Source organism: Sminthopsis crassicaudata, chromosome 1, assembly GCF_048593235.1.
Source record: "Sminthopsis crassicaudata isolate SCR6 chromosome 1, ASM4859323v1, whole genome shotgun sequence".
Classification (NCBI taxonomy): domain Eukaryota; kingdom Metazoa; phylum Chordata; class Mammalia; order Dasyuromorphia; family Dasyuridae; genus Sminthopsis; species Sminthopsis crassicaudata.
Window position 1 is genome coordinate 342,212,910 of NC_133617.1, and position 21,407 is coordinate 342,234,316.

Below are 21,407 nucleotides of genomic sequence, written 5' to 3' on the forward strand. Positions count from 1 at the left end.
ATGCTTTATGCCTTTACACTTAAACATCAAATATTTTCCATTCTTAATGGAATATGAGTAAAAAAGAAATAGAATAGTTTCTAGTTCAATGAGAAGCAGTATGATACTATGGAAAATGTAGAGAATTTAGATTCAGAGGAACAGGGTTCAAATCTCATTTCTTTTTATTAATTATGGTGGCTTGAACAAGTCACTTAAATCCTTTTCTTTTCCTTATCTGAACACAATTGTGTGGGTTAGACTAGAGCAGCATGTTCAGAAGTGAGGGCCCTGGCCTAATCCCATGGCCCATGTAAACAAAGTTATCAATCATAGGGACTATGGACAACGCAACTCCTCTACACTTTTCTCCCAAGAATTCAATTTATCTTATCCCTCTACTGAGAAAGTTCTAATTTTTCTCCAGTATCTCATTTTCCCTGACCTATATCCAGGAATAAGTGTTTCAGTCTATGTAGTAGTACTGGGAAATCACTTCTACCTTTCAACATTCCTCTTCCCCATGACCCACATAACTGCATAGAGGGGCAAGCTGTGTGTTAGAAGGAAGTGACTATTGGGCAGCTAATGGCACAGTGATTAGAGCATCAACCCTGGAGTGAGGAGAACCTAACTTCGAATTCAGCAGCAAACACTAGCCATGTGAACCTAGGCAAGTCACTTAACCTCAATGCCTCAAAAACAAACAAACAAACAAACAAACAAAAACAAGAACAAAACAGATCATTAAAAGATCTACTGCCTTCTTCATTTGGGGTGAGATAGAGTGAGTCTCACAGGATAAGCAATCCTGGATGAGTTGTGATCTATATAACTCAGATCTCATTACATTAGTTCTCATTTCCAAATCTCTCTCTCTTCCAAACTTCCCTATTTTTGTCAAGAAAACTTTCCTTCCAGTAATTCATATTCATAATCTGTTGTTCTCCATTATCCCACAATGAAATCTGCCAACTATTGACTATCTCTCACACTCTCTTGCAAACGTTCCTCTTCTAGTTCTAACCTTAGTTTCTAACCAAGTTCAGGCTCTCATCGTCATTTTCCTTGAAGACTGCAATAACTTAACTGGTTTTCTTCCCTCACATCTCTACTTATCTCCAATCCATTTGATACAGAACTACAAACATAATTTTCTAAAATTTCAGGTCTATTTTACTTCCCTACTCAAAAAAAAAAAAAAAAAAATAGCTCCCCATTGACTCTCTGAATAAATACTATTTCATGATTATCTCATTTTTCAGATTTATATTTGTAATTTCAATTTTATAATGTACATAATTATTAGTACAATAACACATATATATGATTTTTAAATAATATACACCTTCAGAGGATAGTAATTGGTTTTTTTTTTAAACTAAGAGTAGCATGTGATCCCTCAAATATGGAGACAATGAACTAAATGACCTCCACAGTATACTGCCCTATATTAATGATCCGATGAGTCATCCATGAGATATTCTTTTTAACCGAAACACATATGGGTTGACCCAGGAAACATGATTTAATACCCAGCTCTTTTGTCTCACGTCAGCAAATCAGAGCACTGGTGATGTTTTTAACTCTCTTAGCTAGCTTATTTGGTTTCTTTTTGATTTGTACAAAGACTTGTATAAAGTTTTACTTTAGTGTAACTTGATCTAAAACTCGAAATAACAAGTTTAAGAAAAAGTCACTATGGCTTAGGGCATCAGGATATAAATTTTTCTTTATTCATGCTATAGTGAAAAAGAAATATGAATGTTATAATTAATCATTAATCAGGAATTCAAATAAAGTCAGGATCTAGCTTTGAAATGTTATACTTTCATATTTTATATGGCATTTTTTTCTTGTATCCTCCCACTTTAAGGAATAAAGAGGGGTAAAATCTTGGCTCCTCTGGCTCTTCACATCTTTTGACAATTGCCCTGTAACCTCAAAGATCATCCCTCTAGATTATGTCATGTTTACACTGACCATTGAGTAGACAAAATACCAGTGGATCTGGAAGTGAAATATTTGTAAGATTAATGACTAGGGCACCCAAGAGGTCATGATGTGAAGTCACAGTGTTTATTGTCTAAAAGTTTTTTTTCTTCTATTTTTCACTTCCTTGTCTTTCATGTAGATGTACAGTTACTCTTTTAGCCAGTCACTGTTAACTCCCACCAGGATCAAAGTGAGCAAGACAGCCAAGCATTCTGCCATCCCTGGCTTCACTTGTAAGGGCTGACAACTCCGCCAAGGGTTTAACAACACGGTGCTGCTGTTCAGAGCAGCCTTGGCTCACTAAGAGCTGTGGTTCCTAATGAGTTTATATTCCTGATGCCTGAGTGAGAAGAACTTCTGGTCTCCAAAAGCTAATCTGCTATTAAGGAGTGCTGAAATGAAAGGCAGATCTTCTTGTCCCACACGTGACTTTTGTTTCTAGTAGGGAGCCTTGTTGAAAGAAGCCGCATATGAGACACTTTTCTTTCATGCACTGACCTACAACTTTCTTTGTGGTTTGGGCCCCACTTAGTTAAGGGAGCATCTATTTTTCTTGGAACTGTAGGGAGGAAATCTGCCAAATTGCCTTGATGCATAACAAACATTTCCAATGACTACCATCTTATCCTGGCAGTCTAAGTGTATTTACTTTTCAAAGTAGAGCATTTCCAATGTGATCACACACATTGAAAATAATAATAAGGACAATAATAATGATGATGATAGTTATATCCAATGTTTATATAGCATTTACAGTTTGCCAGGACATACACACACACACACACACACACACACATATATATATATATACAGAGAGAGAGAGAGAGAGAGAGAGAGAGAGAGACAGAGACAGAGACAGAGACAGAGACAGAGACAGAGACAGAGACAGAGACAGAGACAGAGACATAAAGAGACAAAGACACTTTATGACAACTCTGAGAGATAGGTAATATTATATCTCCCATTTTATAGCTGAAAAAGCTAAGTCTGGGAGAGATTAAACAATTCAGGGATCAAGTTGGGTCATATAGATCGGAGCTTCTTAAGTTTTTTCCACTTGTAATCCCTTTTAGCTCAAGAAATTTTCATGTGACCCCAGAATATATAGGTATATAGAATAGGTATGCAAATCAAATATTTACTGATTAAAAAAAATCATAATTTAACAACTACCACATGACTCCATATGGAGTTACAACACACAGTTTAAGAAGCTTTAACATAACTAGTGTTGGTCAGATTTTGAATTTAACTTTACTGAATTTGAAGAAGGGCACTTGATATGCTATACCATCTAGCTGCTTTATAAAGCACTAAAAGGCAGAAATCTTACCAGTTCATATTTGCTTCATTAGCTATTAGGTTGTAAATACATAACATATTTTACAATCAACTCTTAATGATCATTCACTTTTGGATTCTCAGCTAGCATATATGCAAAGACATTATAAATGTAATTTGCTTGAATTTAATCATTCTAAATGGGGAAAATAAATCAAGGATTATAGCCATATAGTATTTTTAGGATGCAGAGAATGTTTGAAAGACTATTTGCCAAATATTTTAAGATCAGCAAAATCACTAAAGTGTTTTGACAACACATTTCTCCTTTAATGTTTGAAGTTGAGTGAACTCAAAGGTAATATTTTATCTTATGTTTCTTATTATTCACACTTGGCTCATTGATATTTTCAGAAACATTTGGTTAGAAATTTGGTCCAAGAAATTTCTCATCTATCAAGCTCTTTCCCTGTAAAAAGGAAGTTGTATTTTTGCCAAAAATAAAATACTATCAAGTATTCAAGTTTGGTTTGAACCCCCCTCCCCAATCCAGGAGGTTCAAATCAATTCTACTTTTGGCAAAATATGTTCTTTCTCCTTCTTCTAACCTCCCCAAATAGAGAGTTGATATCTTTTTAGATTAGCAAAATGGGAAAGATATTATTCCAACATTGACACAGAGCCCTGCACAATTCCATGTACCAAGCAAATACTTAAAAATGTGCAGAATCGAATTAAATTCACTTCACACTTGTGATATAAACTTGCGATTAGGATTGTGGATGTTTCTTATAGGCATAGAGATTCGACTCATAAAAAGAATAGAAGCAACATCATACAGTAGCAACAGTACTGTATTTGACATCAAAGGATCTGGGTCAAATCCTCAGTCTGCTATGAATTTTTGCCAAGTCATTTAATATTTCAGCATTTTAGTTCCTGCATCTACAAAATGAAATAATCAAACCAGCAGTCCTTCAAGGTCCTTTGCTAGATCTAAACATGTGATTTTATATACAGACTTGAAGTAGGACAGGCAATATGTGGAATGCTCAGTACAGCAAACCTATAATATATAGATTTAGAGCAGAAAGAACCTTCTAGGTAATCAAATTATGAAGCATTTAGGTGACACGGTTTATTGCATGCTGGACTTGGACCCAGAAGGACCAGAGTTCAAATTCAATCTTAGATACTTGTCAATTGAGTGAACCTAGGCAAATTACTTAATGTCTGTCTGCCTCAATTTCATCATCTATAAAATAAAGCATCTACCTTACAGAGTTGTTGAAAGGGTCCAATGAGATTTTACTTTTTAAAGCATTATAGCTATAATATTTAAACTCCTCATTTTACCAGTTAGGAAATATAAACCAAGAAAGTTCACATAGCTTATCAAAGGTCACAAAAGTACAATAGCAAAACATATTTGAACCCTTGTCCTGCAGTTTTCCTACTACATTAAATGTTTTATTTGCTATAAAGTCATTCCTCTGGATTGCCTTATTAATCAGAAGATTAGTAAGACATCTTCTATCTAAAGTTTCCAATACATTAGCCATGGCTAATCTGACCTTTGATATTATTAAGTACTACCCCTATTTCATAAGGCAACTTCATTTCCTATCAATAATACAGACTAAAACAACAAAAATAGTGTAATTATTATTGTTCCTGTGAGAATTAAGGAATATAAAAATTTACACTATGCAATTTATTTCAAGCATTAATTAAACAAATATTCTCTGGTGACTTTCATATCACTTTTGTAATGACATGCTAAAATCAAGGCTATAACTTTCATTTCCTAATTGTTGTAAATATACTCATATAGTTAATTGGAATCATGCCAGGAATATAACTGGTAAGATTTGGACTTACCAAACCTTTACATGTTGAAAGTGCTACTGATGAGTTCTGGTGCGATCGTAAGAAGCCTTGATAAAAGCAGAATTCCTCTGGTGGGAAAGTATGTATTGATTTAGTGCCTTTCTTTCCTAACGTTTGTACCATAAATCCAGGAGCTATTAGGTTGTCAGAAGTTTTAAGATCCATGTGAAAGTCATGTCCAAATCCATGGAGCCGAAGATGAAGGGAATCAATTCCTAGATGAGAAGGTGACCTCTTTCTCCTTTGATGGTGCATAATTTCATGTGACATATATTCTCCATTTGGGTGTACTTCATAAACTGATACCATTTCATATTCTGTAGGTCAAATAGAACAAAACAACAGAGTTCAATCAAGGCAAGAAATATTTTGTAGATGAGTATTTAAATAATTATGACTAAATTAGATATACTTAAGAAAGAGTGTGTTTAGTATATCAATCTGAACTGTATAGTAAATAAATAATTCATGAACTGTACCTATGATTTCCTTAGTATGTGGAGTATCTGATGAAGAAATTTCCCCTACCATTGCTGATTAAAAACTATAATGCAAGGAGCACCTACATGGTGGATTGGATAGAGCACTAGCCTTGGAGTCAGGATGATCTAAGTTTAAATCCAAACTTGGATATTTAATACTTCTTGAGTGTGTGACCCTGAGCAAGTCACTTAATCCCAATTGCTTCACAAAAACAAAAACAAAACCAAAACTCTTATGCAATTTATAGATTTAGAGAACTGATTGAGCACTAGATTCTCAAAGCCAATTCTCTATCCTGTAGCTCAAGTAGGTGGTGTGGTAGATAATGTACTAGAGCTATAATCTGAATTAAAATTCAACCTCAGACTCTCAGTAGCTATGTGACTATTGGGAAAGTCACTTAACTTAATTTGTGTCAGTTTACTCATCTAGATAATGACCTAGAGAAGGAAATGTCAAACTATTCCATTATCTTTGCCAAGGAAACCGCGAATGGGGTCACAGAAAGTCAGATGTGATTGAAAAACAACTACAAACTCTCTAGCCTATATATCATGCTATTTCTCTAAAGAAAACAGAATATGTATATTACATATAAATGCATACACCTATACCACATGTGTATATAAACTGAATGCATGTACTGATATATGTAAATATATATCAAATATGTATATATATATATCTGCATGCATATATGTATTTTATAGTTAGATATGCAAAAGGATTAAAATGTCCCTCAAAATCATCTGTATGATCTATAGTATTATTCTGTGACCAAAGGAAATAAAAATGATATTGAAAAAAAGGAAAAATATCAAAGCTTTATGAAAATGGAAATGTCTTAATTTTTCTACTTTGTAAATCTGACTTCTGTTCAATATATCTTAGTTTTTATGAACATCAGTTTTTCTCTTATTTATTAGTATATTTTATATTTGAATATCATTATACTTAAACATTGCTTTTTAAATTTAAAGTTTTCCCATCCTGAAAAAATACTCTTTAACACATAATTTTTGCATTTACCTTTTAATAATTTATGACATGCTTGTTTAAAATATCAGTTCCTATTCAAAACAATTTGTTGGCCTCCAACTGAAAAGATTTCCTTTGCTTCTGATCGGGTTGCACAGCATGCTTCACTGAGTGTTTCAATGCCATTCTTCACATTACTTACAATTTTTTTTAGCCTATCATGTGTCTAGATAAATCACTTAGAAAACCTTTAAGGTGACATTTGAATTTTCTGCCACCTGCACCAAGATCTAAGGCTGAAATCACAAGGGATCTCATAAGAGTTCAGATCCAATAACATTTTAAGGACTATTTTTATTTATTAATGACAATAGCAAGTGGGAGGAGGGTAGACTGCATTGCCTTCAGGAAATTGCTTTGTTCTTTCAGTGACCTTATACTTCTTGAAATGAAGATCCATCTTTTAAATACCAATATTCTACCTGTGGTGTTATAGGATTGCAAAATATAGAACAGAATATAGCTAAAGAAATAAAAATTAATTCACACAAAAGGCAACAGAGGCTCATGATAGGCATGAGCAGACTGAAACATGTGTCCAGTAAAAAATTATGAGCAATAGGAGGAAGAGATGTCATCAAGGAAATATTATGATAAGAAGAAAAAGACAATAGGCTGGCTAGGAGGAAAGAGGTTGAAAGCTCAGTCAAAATGTTCCAATGGTCTTTTTGTGATACGAGAAGAACATGAAGAAAGACTTCACAAAAAATTCCAGTTGACCAGGGGAAACTTTGTGGTGGACAGAGTTGCATAGGATGTGATGACATAAGTAGGTTACAAATTGCATTTGGCAAGGGACATTTCAACTGAAATCACAAATCAATTTGAATTTTTGTGCAAGAAGATTAAAGAATAGAAACTAGAAACCATGGCTTTGTATGTGTGTATAAATGAAAGAGATAGGGATGCATACTTAAAACATATGAATCTAAAGATTGTATATAACAATCAGTCTATGAAGTCTGAGCATGAGATATTTGAATATTAATCATTTAAATATTGTAAGTCAAACGCTTTTTTGGGGAGATGTAGAACTCTTTTTTAAATGTGTTATACTTACATTCTTAATTTCTTAATGGAACATAATGGAGATAATTTAACTTTTTCCTAATGGCCAGAAATCATCATGGTGAGCAATAAGTTATGGTACTTTGCTGAAACTATAGATAATATAATGTATGTGGCTGAATATCATCTGACTTCAGCCCTAGAGCTTGCTCATTTGAAAAAGTCTCTATATCAGTTTGTTTTTTGCTCTTTTGCCTCTCTGACAAACATATGAAAGGAACATGCTTTTAAAGCAATGCAAATTGTTTTACAAATCAAAGGTTTAAAGGAGGTTTTTCCAGGAGAGCTTTCTAATAGGAAAACAAAAATAAAACAATATACTTCATTTTCACTATCAGTGTTCTCTGATTTGTTAACATCATTTAAATTGTTTTCACAACTTTCTAGGTATAAGTTATTTGGGCATTATCAAATAAGAATACTGGACAGATTATCCTTAAACTCCATTCAATTTTACAATCAATGATCCTAAGTTTTTGCACTATTAGATAATATGATATAGAACCTCTCCCCAACACTGAAATAGCAGTTTGCATGTTTTTTGTCTCCCTGGTATACTCTCTTCATTGGATCTGATGAAGTACTCTTGTATTTTTAAAGAATTTGTCCTGAGGGTTTTAAGAAGAATTAATCCAAAATCCACAAAAATTTCTATCTTCTTATCCTTCTCATCATTTTCATCATAACAACCATTATCATCAGGCATTTCTGATATGCCAGGCTACAATTTGCTCTAAATTCTGCTGACTTTGAAAAGAATTCCAGCAAAAACAAATACATGAAAACTGTATCATTAATATCATAATGAAATTGACAGTCTTGACAATCATGAGTCAGTTTTTTCTTTAATTCTTTTCTGAATTAACATTTTATGTTTTAATTGATCCCAGAGTCAGTGAAGTAAAACTGGAGGGTATAAAGATATATATATATATATTTAAAAAAAAAAAAAAAAAAAAAAAAAAAAAAGTTTTGTTGTTTTTAAGTTGGTCTAGAGAGCTGAAATGACCTTTCACTTAATATACAAAAAAATTGGGAGAGACGATTAGAAAAATTATTTTTGTCCATCTATATATATTTTTTTACTCAAAGCAAAAGGGAAATGTGTGACATCTCCAAATGCTGTAGGATCATAGAGTATTTAAAGACTAACTATTTATTATCTTAAGCATTAATGTGTACAAGATCAGAAAATGATCTCATTTTGCCTAAAATGGAGAACTTGATTCACTGGTGTCCATTAGGATTGTAGATTGTTTCTGCATCCTTGTAAAGTTGTTCTGAGTTAGATTGTGTTTAGAGAAGATTATTTTGTTAAGTTATGTCTTTGCCTTTTCTTTGAAATACATTTATGAACACACCTATATGAACTAACAAAAATCAATGATTCACTTTCTTATAAATTCAACTCTTCTAAAAATGCCCATGGCTAAGGCAACTGTATTCATTGCTAGTTCTTTTTTGTTTCTTTTTAACAAGCATTTGGACAGAAACAGAGGCACTTTCTTAATACAACTAAGGAACTCCAGTTGAAGCATGTTCTTTGTACTGTTTTATACATCTAAATGCCTCAAAATTTTCAAAGAAATACAATAGTTGTTTTTTGAGCTCAGATATCATAAAGGCATGATGACAAATATTATGATAAAAATTTGCATTTAAATATTGCAGTGCTTTATGTATGTCAATTCATTTGATTCCCTTAGCACCCTCTTTCCAGCCATCCCCTCCCAACTTCTGCCTGTTAAGAGGTGGGTGATAGGATTATCTCCATTTTACAGATAACATTATTCAGATTCAGAGTGGTTAAAGGACTTTTTCTTGGTTATCTATCCAGTAAGTAATGGAGTTAGCATTCAAATCCAGAATTTCTATATTCTAGATACAACCCTCTGTCTGCTAAACCAGAAAATCTTTCTGTACTTATCCATTAACATGGTCATGTGTTCACCGTGATCAAATACTAATGGTATACACTGGAACCTGCAGCTAGGCAATGTAACCATTTTCAATAATAGTAAAAACATGGAAATATATAAGACAATATATGTGTGAATATGATATATATATATATATATATATATGTGTGTGTGTATTTCATTTCATATATCATATATATCACAACTACTCTCTGAGATAAATGTTATATGTTGACATGATTTTTAATCTATTTTAAACTCTATGTTACAGATGAAGAAATAGAAACTTCACAAGTCTAAGTAATAAGTCAAATAAGAATTTGTTCCCTTCTCTTTTCTCCTCCCACACAGCTAGTGTTAAGCATCTAAGGCCAGATTGAACTCAGGTTCTTCTGACTTCAGGGCTGGTGCTCTATCTACTGAGCCACCTAGCTGCCCTGATCCTGTTTCTCTCTAGACTTTAAGTCTAGAAATCTATACTATATTGCCTTTCAACTATTTTTAAAACTATCATGTAAGAGGATTAGACTCTGCTTGGCTACATAACAGAACTAATCATGGATAAAAATAATAAAGAGACATCAATCCAATGCATGGAAAAATCTTCCAAACTAACCAAGCTATTCAGAAATGGAATAGGCTAGTTATACAAATATGTATTTTACTACCCAAACTCCCATGGGTTTAAGATAGAATCTATGAATTTATTGGCACAGGAATTCTGTAATGAGGAACCTCTTATAACAATGCAAGCCAGACCTTCTTTGCAACTTAGAATCTTAGAGAGTTGCTTTGTGTCCTAAGGAGTTAAATGACTTCTCCAAAGTCATAGGGCCAATATGTGCCAAAGATAATATTTGAGTTCAAGTCTTCCACATTTCAAAACTTATTTTTTTTTATCATTGCTGTTGTTAATATTATTAATATCATTGTAACTAAATAAGTATTCAGAGGTGGCTGAATGTCTATTTGTTGGGGATAAGTATCCAAGGGACACCATATGGGGAATAGAATAAGTGCTTCGTGCATGAATAAGATTACATGAATTCTGAATTCTCTTCAACCCAGATTTTAAAGCTATTGAAAATAATTAGAATTAGATGATTAGAATGATTAAACTATTTAATGACTACTTAAATACTTTATTAGTTCTGACTTTCCTATAAGTGGACATAATTACAATTTTATTAATCAATAATTTGGTAACATAAAAATAGCAACTGATTAGAAAGTTCTTTTTTATGAGGTATGTAGTGAAGAAGCCAAGATAAAGTTAGTTAATAGTCAATACATTTATTACAAGAATGTGGAGATATAATTTGCTTTCACTAAGTAATAGTAAATCCTGGATATCTAAAGGGAGGAAAGTAAGAATATTTCCAATATTTTCAATATAATTAATGAACTTTTTCCTTAATGTGGACCACTCACAATTGATCAATATTCATCACTTTCATCCTAGACCCCTTGTTCTAGACTAAAGGGACAGAGACAGTTGGCTGGCTTTATCATTTTTACACCTTCCTCCTCCAGCTCTAATATGGCTGTTTCCAAGTCACTGGCCTTGTAATGTTATCAATTCAGCTGTAGCCATGAAGTGATGACAGAAGTGAAATTGGGTTGTTTAGAACAAGAGTGATTTAGCAACTCTCACACCACACTTAAAAAGGTAAGAACTCTTCCCAGCAAAAATGAATGAATAAGCAAATAATTGTTAAAAGTCATCAGATTAAATAATGTGAGCCATACTCTTAAGGCTGTACGTTTTGTTTCTTCTTTGTACAAATATATTCCTTTTCCAAATATGATATATCAGTCTTTTATAAGCGATTAATCTTATCGCTATACACTTTCTGATATAGTGATATGAACAAGCTATATATCTTATTGGAAAAGGAGACAAAAGAAATGTAACAAGATAAAATATCTACTTCTAGAAGCCAATTTGGAGTAAAGAGAATTTTCACTGACATGCTATTAGATATTATGTAGATGGTTGTAGAAGACTAACATTTATGGATTCAATGAACCTAGAAACCAAAAAGATCATTACCACAATATGATGTTGTTTTTATTACTCTGGAAAATAAAGTTGCCATACCCATTTTAAGTAAGTGCAATTTTACAAAAAACTTTAAAAATATTTTCAAAAGATATCTTAATTATGAGAAACTTTAGCCAATTTCAAATATAATGAAAACTTGCTATTTCTGAAGCTATTTTAAATTAAACTAAGAGGTTATGTACAATTTTTGTAAGAGGAAAATTCTCCCAATGGTGACTCATATCAATACCTTGGACGGCTCAGTCTTACTTCAGTTCAGTTTTGTTGCAAAAATAAGCAGATGAATGTTCTGTCTTACCAAGTCATGGCATACTGTGCCAAGCTAAATAGCATGTCAATTTCCAACCCTATATGCCAATTATATTTGTGCATATTTTTTTCATCCTCATCACTTCTACTGAGTCAAATTAAGAGGAATTCTAAATTTATACAAATTATTGCTTTAAGTCTACTACCTATAATAGGATTCTAATGTTAGCTAAAAATTAAATGATGGAATGAAATGAATAAAAATCTAATAGTTAATGTCATTTTGTTTATTTGTTTTCACCTGTATTAATAGTATTTTGATTGTGAATGAAAATTAATAAAAGGCTTCAAGTCTTCTACTACTATTAGTCAGTGAAAAAATATATCAAGTGATGATGTAATTAGTATGTTTGTACACTGAAAATAAATTTGGCTTTTTTAAGGTATAAACCTATTTCTGCTTCTATAAAAAGATGTTAATTTCCTTTTCTCTTTTTTTGTACTTATGCCAGTCACTTAAAATAGAAAATAGCAATAGCTTATATGATTTTAAGTCCAATTTAATTGGGGTATACAATTTAAATTGGATATCCCATGCCCAATGATTTGTTGATCTATACTACTATATACTTTTAGAAGTGATGATGATGTTAATGAATATGTGACTCTCTGGACTTTAAATAACACTTAAAAGTATTGTCAGTAGATAGGGTGGGTACACTGAGTTATTTATCCAGCAGTATGAAGGATTTACACTGATCAAATGAGTTACCATGTAAAGTGCATTTTTGAAAACCTAAAATCTCTTTTAAAATGCTAGTTTTATATTATGTTATCTAAACTTTTGTCTTTTCATTGTAGTTAACAAAAGCTCATTTGAATAAGCAAACCAAGTAATCCTTCATTTCTGATATCTTACTCTTTTATTTACTTTGTTGCAAAAATTGTAAGCACCAGTCATCATAAAAATGCATGTCCTTGATAATATGAATACAGAATATCATAAAACCACTTTTGCTGGCATTAAAAGCAAAAGAAATAATAATAAAAAAAAAAAACTTAAGAGATTTGACAATTCATGACAATTCATCCAGGGGAGAATAAGAATTTGGATCTATAAAAGATCATAATTAAAGCTGGAATCTATTTCAGATGCCATCTTGTCTTAAACCTCTCATTTCACAAATGAAGAAAATTAAATCCAGTAAGGTAGATTCAGAGATTTGTCCTAGATTTGAATTCAGTTCTTCTAATTCAAAAAACAGTATCTTTAGAGAACATTCAGACTAAACCTCTAATTTTACAAAGACACCAAAACCTACAGAAGTAAATGACTTGGCCAAAGTCACACAGACAATAAGTTGGAAAGACAACATTCAAACACATCTAAAGGTAAACTCTAAAATGTATAAATTGCCTTTTGTTTACTATTGTCTCAAATTATTCTCTGAATGTTTATTGTTTAGTTAATATTAATTAAATTTAACAAAAGACATGGGATCACATATTGCCAAGTTGACTTCTGATTTATTAAAAAAAAAAAAAAAATTGGGGGGGTGTAGGAGGAATACCAATATGTAGATAAGTTATTTTTCTATATTTCACATAAAAATAATGAATCAGACTACATTATATGATTTCAGGTGAAGTCATGGACAAGTTTCAAGGAAATCTCAGGGGAAAAAAGGGGGAAATCTATAAATAGAGATAACCTTGCACTACCAACATTAAAAATCCATTTCCCCATCACTTTGTAATGTTTACATTTACCGCCCTCTAGTGGATCTCCTCTACAGTGGTGCAAATTTCAGAATTGCCCTTTCTTTTGTTTTAGCGATTTTTCTACAGCATTATGTATCATGTAAAACAGTATTGAAATATTTCATTTACATATTAACTGCTCACAATTATTTTTCTTATCATGCTCCTGTTTTCAGGAATTCTCAAACTCAGTTAATTCTTTTAACTCATCTCATAACTTATGTTTTATTGTCCTTAAACTTAGATCTTATTTTAAAAGCTATTGAGAACTTCTGATAAATATTTATCCTTACCTATGTCATTATTTACATACTCTCTAAGGAACTGATGACAAAATTTAAGAAATAAGCTCAAGAAAGAAGAATGCCTCCTTCTACCTGCATTTCTATGCTCTTTTTCAGGATGTAGGGGTATCAATTCAACAAATTTGAATGCCATACAATTAAAATACCTTTGGTGATGCCTAAAATAATCCCAGCATTTAAAAACTTGTGTGTTTTTTTTTTTACACCGAATTTTTATTTTTTATAAAGTCAAATAATATCAATTAGTCTGATTCCACATTTGTAGTATATAATTACCAGTTTCAGCATTCCCACAGGATAAAAAGTATATCATAGACTTGAGACATCTACTTTAAAATGTCCATAGGTGTTAGGATAAGCAATCAACTGTAAGCAATTGCCTTGGTTTTCAAAATAAGGAGAATTTTTTTCATAAGCAGTGGTCTGATATTAATTATACAGCATAACCCTTGTCTTGTGATTTAGAAACCAGACTACCTACTACTACTTTCTCAAAGTTTCATGTTCCCCCACCCCCATCTTTCCCCACAAACGCATCTGAATGGTCCTTTCTTAACATTTGACATTATTTCCCTGGTAAGCAAAGTCATTACAGTTTTACAAGGCAATACAGTAAAAAAATACTAACGATTGGCTAATTATGGGGTGTGCTGTGAGGAAACAAGAAGAAAGCACAGAAGTATTTTTTAATTAGGGTTTGATGTGTTCCTTGCAATTATGACCACTTACAGCACCATATAACCAAGTATCGAGAGAATTTATGAGCTGCTGAGTTTTAAAGATTAGAATCCCAAACCTTATTGACTTACCACTGTTTTCCACCAAGTCCGCTAACTCCGAGTGCAGCGAAGGATGCGGGAAGTTTTGGCTTCGAGGAACGCCAGCAGCTGTTTCTACAGCATACACAGGTGCATGCTACAAAACATTTGCAAACATTTCATGAGAGCGAGTCAAAATAAAGGAGGGAAGAAAAGGCAGCGGGTTGGGAGTCATTTGTCATCTCCCCCCCTCGGGTCGGAAATTAAAACGTGTCTTAATAATTCAGAAATTCTAAAAATAAAAAGGTAGGCAGAACATAAACTTACCTTTAATATTATTTCAAAGAACAACAGTAACCAGAACACCACCCAGCTCTTTAAGGTCATGGCGATAGCCCCTTAATGCCCTTCTTCTAAATTTAAACTGCTCCGTACAAGACACAAAATATACCACTAATACATCTAAACAGTCCCTTTCTTCATATCTTAAAGCTTCAAATAATTCTGAGTTATGGAGTTATTCATCCAATTGGACTTTGAAGAGAATTTAGGGCAAAGTATTCTTGTCACAGCTGCACCGTTTGCAAGTCTGCCAGGGAGACAATTCAGCACCATCTAATGCAAAGGGTTATTTCTCTGGTGTGAGCTCGGGTGCCAGTAACTGTTATTATTGTTCTTCACCGAGAGAGGGGTGGCAGCGGCGGCGGCAGCAGCAAGCATTAGCCGGGAACCCTCAGAGCTGCAAGAGAGGAGGGGGAAGAGGAGGAGGGGGAGGAAAAGGAGGTAGGGGAGAAGAGGAGGAGGAGGTAGGCAGAAGGAGGAGGAGGAGCGGGAGGAGCAGAAGGTGGGAGGCAGGTCCAGAGCCGCCACTGTGACAACAGCGAGGAACGGGTGGCAGAGGAGGATGGAATGACTGTAGAATTGGAGGGCAGAAGGCCAGAGGGTGCTGCCCGCTTGCCGATTCAGGATTCACTCTGTCAGTCCGTTCCCGGTGAACTCTCCTCCCTTTCCTCAGCTCCTCTTTCTAATCCTGGCTCTTATTGAATGACAGACCTATCCAGCCAACTGAGAATCACAGCACCTGTGGAAGGCTAGGGAGTAGGGAGCTGACCATTCACCCTGCTATTCCCCGGCAGGCACTCTTCTTAGAAGTCTCTGCCGCCCTTTCTTTAGCAGGCATTAATATACTCACATCGATCAAGCTCATTACTAGGTATTGTGAAGGGGACAGGAAGGTGATGGAATCACTTCTTGTCTCCCAGCAGCCTCTGATCTTGGCTAAGTATTATGAGGACCTGATGTGGATAGCACCAGCTAGCGATGATCAAAAAAGGAAGAACTAGTCAGACATGAGTTGAAAACACCTTCTAAATAAACTGCCACAAACTGCTTTTGAGTTTGAGTCTAAGATCCCTGGCAGCAACTGATCCTATGAGCTGCAGATATTGCAGGAAGACACAAAGCTCTTGGAAGAGTCACTTTCCGAATCTCTAGGGAGGAAAGTTGTAAGAACCGAACAGGATTTACACGTTACCTGAATTTAAAATTGTTCCATTTCTAACCTTCCCCACAATTTTTCTCATTTTACTTTCATCTTTCTCATATCCATCCTTTCTTTCTGTCTCTGTCTATTTCTGTCTCTGGCTGTCTCCTCCCCTCTCCTCCCTCCCTCTGCTCTCCTTTCTCTATGCCTGACTCTCTTTCCCTCTCTCCCTACCTCCATCAGCAGGTGGAAGTTTTGATCCAGTAGCTGGGTTTAACTTTTCCTCCCTCTCCCTCACACCCCAGTTTTCAAGGTTATTCCTTCCTCTAGTGTTCATTTTGTCACCTGTGTATCAAAAGCTGTCTCTCTGGTGGGGCCAATCATTGTATCCTAGAAAGCCAAGTGGATGGATCAGAGCATTATGCACTGATTCAAAGTAGAGGGAGGGGTCAGAGAAGCAGAGTAGGCACTAAAACAGAGGTAAAGTACTTATTATAGTCAAATATTTTGGTTAAAACAAAAAACAGGGACTGAGAGTGACTGGGACAGATGCATGGCACATTGAAGCTGGTAAGTAATCTGGATGGAGAAAATTTTGGATTTGGAGTTAGGAAGACCTGAGCTTAAATTTACCCTTCTGACATTTATACATTTACCTTAGGCAAGTCACTTAAATTCTACCTCAGTATCCTTAATAGTAAAATGAGGATAACAGTAGTAGCTACTTTATAGACTTTTGTGAAAATTAAGTGAGATTATATTTGTAAAATACTTTTTTTGTAAATTACTTTTTACATATTTTAAAGCATGACATAAATGTGAGCTCTTAGGGTCACATATCCAAGTCCTTTTTCCTTACCACACTTCTTCCCTTTATTTGTATTCCCTTGATCCTTTTATTAGTTAGATTCTAAATGTATTTAAAACATTGAATGTATGTGTGTGTGTGTGTATATGAGAGAGAGAAGAGGAGAGAGGAGAGAGGGGAGAGGGGAGAGAGAGAATGGGGTGTGATGGGGCCATACTTATTAGATGGGTGACCATGTGTACTTTACTTTGTCTCAGTAAACTTCCATTTTCTCTTCTGTAAAGGAGGGACAATAATACCCTTAAGTTATTACACCCACAGAGTTACTGTTAGGCTCAAATAACATTTTATATATGTAAAGCAATTGGTGAACCTCAAATTATTATACAAATATCAGTTATTTGTTTTAGAGATCAAATATTCTGCCTTCTCTTCTCACCTCTATCTCCCATTGCCTATTTTTAAAGCTGAAGTTGTTTGCTTAACTTGCCAGATGTTTCTTTCCACAGATGTTTCCTTTAAGCATTGGATTTAAAGTTAGAAGACTTGGTCAATTACTGCTTCTTCTGTATACTATTTTTGTAACTATGGGTAAATCACTTATTTCTTTGGACCCATTTTCTTATCCCAGTGAAATGACAATTTCTAGAGAGCAAAGCACACTTCACTTATTTTTATTGCTGGCACCCAGCACAGTGTTTAAAATAGGTGCTTAAGAACTTTTTTTTTTTTTTTTTTTAAATCAAATGGAGTCGTGTATAAAATGGGTATAATAGTATTCACAGGACAGAATCATCAATATGAAGGTTTCTGTGCATGTTTTTGTGTTTTTAACATTGCAAATTTTAAAACAGTTTAGAGCATGCTATTCATTATTATCACAGTGCCTTACAAATAATAAAAATAAAAATTCAATACAATTTTGTTGAATTGAATTGCTATTAGAATGTTTGATGATTAACTATGAACGATTCTTTAATCCCAATAGACTTTGGACAGAAAATATCATCTGCATCCAGAAAAAAATCTAAGAAAACTAAATGTAAATCAGCACATGCTATGTTCACTTCTTTTTTTATTTTATTTTTTATTTCTCCCATGGTTTTTCCCTTTCACTCTGATTTTTCTTTCCCAACATGATTCATTAAGCAATGTCTATTGAAAATAAATAAACTCACTACCAAAAAAAGACTTTAATTGCTATTGTCCCAGGTATAGCAACTCTCAAAAACAGTTGAAGTTCTGTACAACTCCTGCATCTGATAGAATGAGTCTATACATTGTCTCCTCTGAGTTAAAATTGCGATTTTCTTGAGAAATTCTTTGCAAAATAATTGAAACTATGAAAGGGAAAAATTGATGTGTTTTTGTAGATTCAACACATTTGACCTTGACCAATTTTTTTTGGGGGGGGCAGGGTTTAAATTTACTCAGCAACAAGAGGGCTGGTTGAATATTCAAAGTCTGTTGATATTCCTTCAACAGAAGACAAATTATTCCTGTGTCACAAATAAATACACAAATAACATGTATTGCACGTTTAATACATATGAATCTCTACTTAATGATATATCCTTTAGAGACCATAGAACCCTTATGTCCAGTATAAAATTAAAAGGAATCAGATTTCCTTAATCCTAATTACTCTCACATGTAAAAACCCAAAGGCATTTTTGTTCATAAGTTCAAACAGAAGGAAGGAAGGAAGATAGCCTACTTTAAAAGAAATTACTTTTAGGACAAATTCTCTTATAGGAGAAACCAGGAATTGCTTAATAGCTCCCTTACCATTGTGAGAGGAGAATAAAGGGGGCTTTTCTGAACAGGAATGTGGTTTCTCCAACTTGTTCAGCTGTAAGGATAAGCATCAAAAAGCAACTTCCTACATTTTAGTAACAATGTCACAAGCATCTAGGGATTTGAACAATGCAAACCCTTCTGCAATTTATGCATTTCCATTTTTAACTTCAGCTATTACTAAAACCATTCTAGGTTGATTTAGCAAATCAGCAGCAAAATGTCTGACTTCTGCTTTGGCCAGTAAGAGTATTCTAGAAAATGTTATTTTAAGAGAATATGGTAAGGATTAAATGGCATGACTCAAACACCTAAAGCTCCTTACCTTTTTTTTTTTTTTTTAGTGATCCAGAGCAATGGAAAGATCTAGCCATCGACTAAGGGCTGCTAGAAATACTTTTACTTAAGTTTGCTTCAGTTTTAAGAAAGAAATACTTTGGAATGTTTTTTAAAGCTTGAAATCAATTTGGTCATTTGATCTTAAAAGAATAATGAATAATGAGGACTTTAAAGATTAGCTTTTTTTAATATATGATCTGAACCATTAGAATACGCACTTGAGCGCATGTATACATACACACACATCCATCCATCCAAATATTAGCTTCTAGTCCCCATCTAGAAATCTTAGAGAAAAATTGAATTAGATAAGAAATTAAGATTTCTTCTAGAGGTTTTTTTTTTTTTTTATATTTTATTACATTTAAATGTATTAGTTATTCAAGTTGGATAACTACTGCTGCATCATGTTGGAAATCTAAAGCACTTACGAACACATGGCAGTTCTCTGGAAATTCCTTGGACTTTTGCATTCACACAGTAGCCCACTCTTCTTGTTGTTGAATAGGATGAATGAAAAACACTTTGAAAACACTGATATAGTAAGTAATCTCCAGCATGTGCTAAATTGTATACTTCTGTGTCTGAAGGCCACAAAGCATTAAGCAGACAACAGACAAGGGCACTATGCTTGCTCTGCACAGAACCAGGTGGTAAACAGGTTTATAGATTTTTTTTTAACAGTATACTTTTATATAATGCTTTAAGCTTTACAAAGCACTTTCAGCATACCAAGCCTCTGAAACTAGTAGTACAAATAGGATCTACCTTATACATGAGCAAAAATAAGGCTCAAATGTTGTCCATTGTGTTCTATTGGTAGTAAGTGCCATACTTGGAATTTTAATACAGACTTCTAGCCTCTTCCTACTAGACCATATTCCCTTTCAAATATTCTTATATCTTTTCATAAGTGAGGGTACAGGAAGAAGAAGGCCACCTGACCACTATTTCAATTCTTCCTCTCCCTTCCTTCCTTCATTTCATTTTTCAAAAAAAAAAAAAAAAAAAGTAAAGATAATTTTTAACATTCATTTTTGTAAGATTTTGAGCTCCAGATTTTTCTCTTTTACTTCCCCTCTCCCCAAGATAGCAATTTGAATAAAGTTATTCATGTTCAACTATTTAAGACATTTCCATATCTGTCATGTTGTGTAAGAAATGTCACAAAAAAAGGGAAAAACCATGAGAAAGAAAAAGCAAACACAAAGGTGATCCATATTCAGTCTCCAAAGTTCTCTCTCTGGAGGCAGATGCCATTTTCTATCCCTAGTCTATTGGAATTATTGGAATTGGGATATTGAATTGCCTTTATCACCTCATTACTGAGGAGAGCTAATTCTATGCTACTTGATTATCACATAATCTTTTTTAAAGTAAAATGTGTCTCAGAATCAAGAGACACTCATTTAAACCAAGGACCAAGGACTACAGTGAAAAAGTTCCAAGAGAGGGCATGAGAAGACAACAATAACCAAAGAAAAGGAACCTGAGAAGTGAAGATATAGTAGAGAAGCTAAAACAAAACAAAACAAAAACAAAAAACAAACAAACAAAAAAAAAAAAAACTAAAACAATAAAACCTACCTTGCTAGAATTGTGAAAGATTTAGAGAGCCAGATGAGAGCATGGGTCAGCTGAATGATTCCTGATTGATCAGGGAGAGTTGATGTCATCGGCCTACAGGCCCAGAAATATCTTGGAAAGATGAAGCTTTCAGGTGAGAGCTTTTTCTCTCCATTACCACCTCTGGCTTGAGGAAAAGCAGAAGGGAGGCTTCTTGGTTATCTGGGTTAATGAGATTAGCAATGTTTCTGTCAATTCTGTTTTAATTGAATAGTTCAGCATCTGGGTGAGTAAACTGGCTGGTCTGATCTGTATAGCCCAAAGATAGACAGTTTGATGAGTTTAGCAAATGTTCTGAATTAAAGAAAACTGCTCCTTAAATAAAGAGCCTAACACTTTCTAAGTACCCTTCATGGTTGATAGTAAATTCAGAGTTTATAAAAACTGTGTTGAGTTACAAAAGAGGTAAGGATCAAACATCAAGCAGTGAGCAAAGCAGTTTCATGTGGTGTGGGCATTCCATTCCTGAATGGACACTAAAGAATAATACAACATTGTTAGTTGTCTTCAGACCTTTTGACACAAGCTTCTCTGATTAAGTCCAATCAGTGTGTTCTCACTCT

At 33.8% G+C, this 21,407-nt stretch overlaps 1 protein-coding gene across 2 annotated transcripts in view; it reads right to left on the reverse strand.

Annotated features, from left to right (window-relative positions):
- The window catches only part of ADAMTS16 (ADAM metallopeptidase with thrombospondin type 1 motif 16), a 221,290-nt gene extending 200,398 nt beyond the window's left edge, over positions 1-20,892 (reverse strand). Inside the window, exons 1-3 of one of the 2 annotated variants that reach the window (XM_074279151.1) lie at positions 20,806-20,892; positions 14,843-14,948; positions 5,137-5,462 (exon numbers count right to left, since the gene is read on the reverse strand). In XM_074279151.1, coding sequence (XP_074135252.1) covers positions 5,137-5,454 — 318 coding nt within the window. In that variant the 5' untranslated portion in view covers positions 5,455-5,462; positions 14,843-14,948; positions 20,806-20,892. Of the gene's footprint in view, positions 1-5,136; positions 5,463-14,842; positions 14,949-15,118; positions 15,829-20,805 lie in introns of those variants that run through there. The other variant, XM_074279150.1, reaches the window with a different exon arrangement.
- Positions 20,893-21,407: the final 515 nt, after the last annotated feature.